Source organism: Aspergillus sydowii (assembly GCF_001890705.1).
Source record: "Aspergillus sydowii CBS 593.65 unplaced genomic scaffold ASPSYscaffold_23, whole genome shotgun sequence".
NCBI classification, from domain to species: domain Eukaryota; kingdom Fungi; phylum Ascomycota; class Eurotiomycetes; order Eurotiales; family Aspergillaceae; genus Aspergillus; species Aspergillus sydowii.
In genome coordinates, this window is record NW_024467881.1 from 35,686 (window position 1) to 40,111 (window position 4,426).

Here is a 4,426-nt window from a genome sequence, read left to right on the forward strand (position 1 = left end):
CGCTTTCTCATCGTTGGCGGGAGGTTCCAGCTGTAGAAGTATGATGAGTATAGAGTGCTTGGGTCCGTGCAGCGTTTGCTTTCACATACCTGTGTGGAATTGTGACTGGGTGGCTCCATGGGTTTTGCGCCTCTGCTTTCGTCGGCAGGACCAGATTGACTGCAGGACGATTCACGCTTGCGTTTGGCGGGACGTTCCAAGTAGGGGGCCGTAGCTTCCATAGCACAGATGCTTTATATCTGACGGGGGTAGTCCTGATAGATATAAGTGTGTTCAGACATGACACGGGTTCACAATGCTTATATAGGAAATATAGTGCATCTCTGCGCAGAGAGAAGAGACCCATATTCCTCGTACAATACTACCCTACAACAATACAAGGACGTCGATGTTCACCGGTCAACTGAAGCGTCTGGCTTTTCGCAGTATCGGCGGTCGGTGCACATTCCCGGGTATCTACGTGGGATTCCATGGCCTCTCCCCTAGTTGAAGATCGGGTCGATGAAACGGAAGGAATACAAGACTCATCTTTGACTACCTTCCCATTTTGGATTCTGCCTGACAGAGGAAACCTCGTCTTTGCGGTAGTGGTTACCTGCTACGCGACGCCGGCGATTCCTTGTTGAGGACATCAATCAGCCTCATATATAAGTATGCGAAGGCGGAGGGTAGGTGTTGACTCTAGTTTTTAGCAACGCAATCCCGTTGCCACTGTGCTGCTCCGTTACCGCTACAACACTCTGGAGAAGTCTGTCGATATGAAGCGGCCGAGGTGCTTCTGTCGTTCGCGATGGCTATCTCTACGGCTTCAAGCTGCTCTACGAGAAAGCGGCTTATCTCGATCGACAATGCCCGAGGGCAACCGCCACTCTGAGCTACCGGACTCGTCGCCACATTCACCACACCGAAGAGATAAGAACATGGAGGATGAACGCCAACGGCGGTCACGCGCCCCCTCACCCAACTAATTCAGCAAGACAGTACAGCGGGCTGCTCCTGAGGTTAGTGCACCCTGATCTTCTCTACAAGAACAGTCCTGATAATGAGTATTATATCTAGTCGCAAACGATGCTTGTGCGGTGGTGAACGTTTGTATGATGGCTGACAAGGGCGTTGGTATGAGAGGGAAAGAGACGAGGGTTTCGGGAGAGCGAAGCTGTCATGGTGTTGCTGGCGCTAATTCACGAGTAGTCTCTCTAGCCGCTTTAGATAATTGCCCGGGTTATGCTCAGACAACCACGCTTTCATGACCAGTTTATGCGGAATCTCTGTATTTATGTATAACAGGTAAACAGTGACAACATACTCCATCCCCGAAGGAGTCCCCGCTCCTTGGCGGCATTATTTACGGTATATATCGGAATAACACAAATAGCATCTGCTCAGTTTGCCGTCTCCATAAAATCTCAGCTGGATAGGGGCCATGGTATCCTGGGGGACTGCCACTGAGCATTGATGTCTGCAAACGCCCAAGGATATTCCCCAAACTTGAACCGGGCATGAAATTGGACCAATGTTGTGCTTGGTGATGATCCCCGTGTGAAGAGCTCCAGGGCGGGCTGGGTTGCAGGTGGTCCTTGGCCAATGGTAGTGGCCTTCCGGTGATCATGTGTCCAACGCCTTAGCACTAATGAGTCAATGCGATGGAGTAGAACGCCCACGACCTATAGATCAGTAGTCTCTTGCTCGGCGCAACGTTCAGGCTTTGCGGTGAAGGGCTGATCGAGGAGGTGAACCGGTTATGCATGTAGTCTTCGAACCAAATACGATCACAACATTGAGATTTAGATGCCTATTGATCGGCGCATAATTCCACCCCCGAACGACATCTGCGATGCTGGAGACTGCTTGTATGTCGGCATTTCTGTGCTGCTTGCTCTTCCCACCCATGGGCGATTCTGTGAGCCTCTTGCAACCGGTTTTTGTGATTGTCACATATCATCAATCTGGCTGCGCTCCTAAGGGTTGTCGCCCGGGTTTCTGGCATTGACAAGGCCAGCTCCAGATGTGCGGAGATCCGCGTGGTGAAGTCAATTGACTCCGGACATATACCTCCGTTGGGCGAGGAAGCGATACATTTTTCGTGGTGCAACGGATCGATCAGGGAGGGAGGGCTACACATGATGGGAAGCTCGAGTAGTCAGTCGCAGAGACGACGTTGACCGGAGGATGCAGCAGCAGGGGAGATGGCTCATTTATACCCAATCCACTATCTCAGTACGGAGGTTATCCAGGGCAGGCGTCAGGGAACCAGCGCAGAAAGTGTGTCGACTTGAGAAACGAAGAACCTTTCGTAGGAGCGCACAGTCCCTTGGAACCTTCTGTGTAGATCCTCAGAGCAATCGCTATATTCCTAAGAACCTGCCCGCTCCTGTGAACACGTATCATGGTCCGTGGAGGTGGTGACCTATCCCCGACTCACAATACAGTAGCCTGCTCACGTTATATATTTCTTTCATCTCACCTACTAAGACACCAATGCCCACGAGATTCCCCGCATGCAAAGCAACAACACAAACCGCTATTCACTCGTACGGTACGTTGGAAAGACCACCTCGTCCTGACCGGAATGCCGTTCGCACCAGGATACTAACTTATGCCATAGGACATGTCCTTCGCCTTATTCCTTAATTGACTACGCTGTATCTCAATAGAGCGCCTTCACAATGGATAGAAGAGAGTGGGATCCGATCCGGGTGTGCGGGATGAACGACCCAAAATGCACGACTACTTGTTCTGGGAAGACCCAGACCAACGCGAGCTGCAAAAACCGCATCTCAAAGGAATCACGCACCGAGGCTACTCACCTCCTGCAGCTGCTGGCGCAGCGACGAGCAAATGACCGCCTATTCGAGACACTGCGCAAGATTGCCGGACTACTGCTATGCAAACGGAACCAGCACATGGAGGACGAACAAGTGCGGCCGCTCGCAGAGCGCTGGTATGAGAGTGCTCGCGCTTCACGCGTCGTCGGCCAGCATGTCCGGAATCCACGCACGGAGAGTCGGCAGATTGACTCCCCGCTGTACCAAGAACTGGACCTAGGGGATGTAAATTCGACATCGGTGACCCCCATGGACGTTGAACCCGCCGCGGCTGAGCGTCGGTCCATCCGTATTGAGCAGCTGCGGCAAAGATCGGTTCAATTCGAGGTGTCGCCGTCTTCCCCCGCTCGTATCGAGTTCGGGACCGCCAATGCAGACAACACCAGCACACCAGTGATCCTCCGCTCACTCAGGCAGGATGATGACGGCGGCAGCGTCGGGTGCCTGATCTGTCATGACGGCTCAGCAAATGACACTGTCTACTTGAAGTGTGAGCGGTGCAGACAGAGCGTGCACTTGCGCTGTATGGGAGATTGGCTCGAACGACGGTCGCCACGGATCAACTTTAATTGTCCACATCGGTAAGACCCCCAGGCCGTTCCTATCATCCGTTTGGATGACCACCATTGCCCTTACTGACGCATTTCCAGCTGCGGTGTCACGAGGTTCGATGCTTGCTACTCCACCGCCGACACAATGGGCGAGGCAGAGGACGGAGTCGAAAGCGCTGGCGGTGGCCGCACCGCTCGAGCGGAGGTCACCTCGGAAGGAGCTTTGGTACAAGACCTCCGCCGGTCCGGCCGGCGAACGAGACGACCTGACTACTATGCGCCTTAATGTTTGCATTATCTGGGGTGTACGTTAGTCCGAACCCATGTAGATGACTAGGCCACATGCCATAGGATCAAGTCTGCCCGGCAGTCCATTCTATTCGTTCTCCCGTGTAGATAGCATGGTCTAGTTGTTGGATGCAAACTGCCCATGAGAGCACTAGACCTCAGAGATCGATCTATGATATTGCCCGAGACCCTCGTCGATTCGAGACGCTCTCCCTGGGAGCGCTAGTACTGGCACACGGTGCTAGAGGAACCAGTCGAGAATGTCCTGATCCAGGTCTATACGCATCTGTCTCGGAAAGGCGAGGTTGTCCGTCGGACCTGTTTCACCATGCAAGCGGCCATGCTATTACCAGTCACAACCCTCACCCAACGAGAGCATGATCGGTTAGATACAATGGCGTGTCACAGTGTATTTTACATTATTTTACGTGCGGCTTCGGTAATCTTTCTGGGCGTTGGACCCTTGCGTCCTGAATTACAGAGCGGGCTCCAGCGAACAACGGAAAAGGCCCGAGGCCACGTGATAAAAGTTGTTTATCGGAGACTAAATACACTGTAACCAGCCGCCCACCGCCCACTCAAACCCGAGCAAAGAACCTCCTTGTCACTGTTGACCTACGACTATTGGCTTTAGAGCGCATCCACGACGTCCTGGGCATACAAAACACCGTTCAGGACGACCACCAGATGCATCAGGTACAGACTGGGCCTCCAGCTCCCGAACCACCCGCACCGCTCCGGAAGGCGTGCCATATGCAACAG

At 53.2% G+C, this 4,426-nt stretch overlaps 4 protein-coding genes across 4 annotated transcripts in view; 1 reads left to right on the forward strand and 3 right to left on the reverse strand.

Moving 5' to 3' along the window:
• The window catches only part of ASPSYDRAFT_95837 (uncharacterized protein), a gene marked incomplete at both ends in the record, with an annotated part of 596 nt that extends 375 nt beyond the window's left edge, over window positions 1-221 (reverse strand). The window contains one exon of the mRNA XM_040853176.1: window positions 90-221. Within this exon, the coding sequence (XP_040695941.1) occupies window positions 90-221 (132 nt within the window). The remainder of the gene's footprint in view (window positions 1-89) is intronic.
• Window positions 222-1,718: 1,497 nt separating this feature from the next.
• Window positions 1,719-2,528, reverse strand: ASPSYDRAFT_52360 (uncharacterized protein). The gene has a single exon (XM_040848470.1). It carries the CDS (start codon window positions 2,120-2,122, stop codon window positions 1,793-1,795), a length of 330 nt encoding a protein of 109 aa, XP_040695942.1. The 5' UTR covers window positions 2,123-2,528; the 3' UTR covers window positions 1,719-1,792.
• A 138-nt stretch (window positions 2,529-2,666) lies between these two features.
• Window positions 2,667-3,662, forward strand: ASPSYDRAFT_95838 (PHD finger domain-containing protein; the record flags this gene model as incomplete). The annotated part of the gene is made up of 2 exons (XM_040853177.1): window positions 2,667-3,406; window positions 3,476-3,662. The coding sequence occupies 2 exons, from the start codon at window positions 2,667-2,669 to the stop codon at window positions 3,660-3,662; spliced, it is 927 nt and encodes a 308-aa protein (XP_040695943.1).
• Window positions 3,663-4,170: 508 nt separating this feature from the next.
• ASPSYDRAFT_714064 (uncharacterized protein) overlaps window positions 4,171-4,426 on the reverse strand; it is a 947-nt gene continuing 691 nt past the window's right edge. The window contains exon 1 of the mRNA XM_040850585.1: window positions 4,171-4,426. This exon is cut by the window's right edge and continues 691 nt beyond it. Coding sequence (XP_040695944.1) covers window positions 4,295-4,426 — 132 coding nt within the window. The 3' untranslated portion in view covers window positions 4,171-4,294.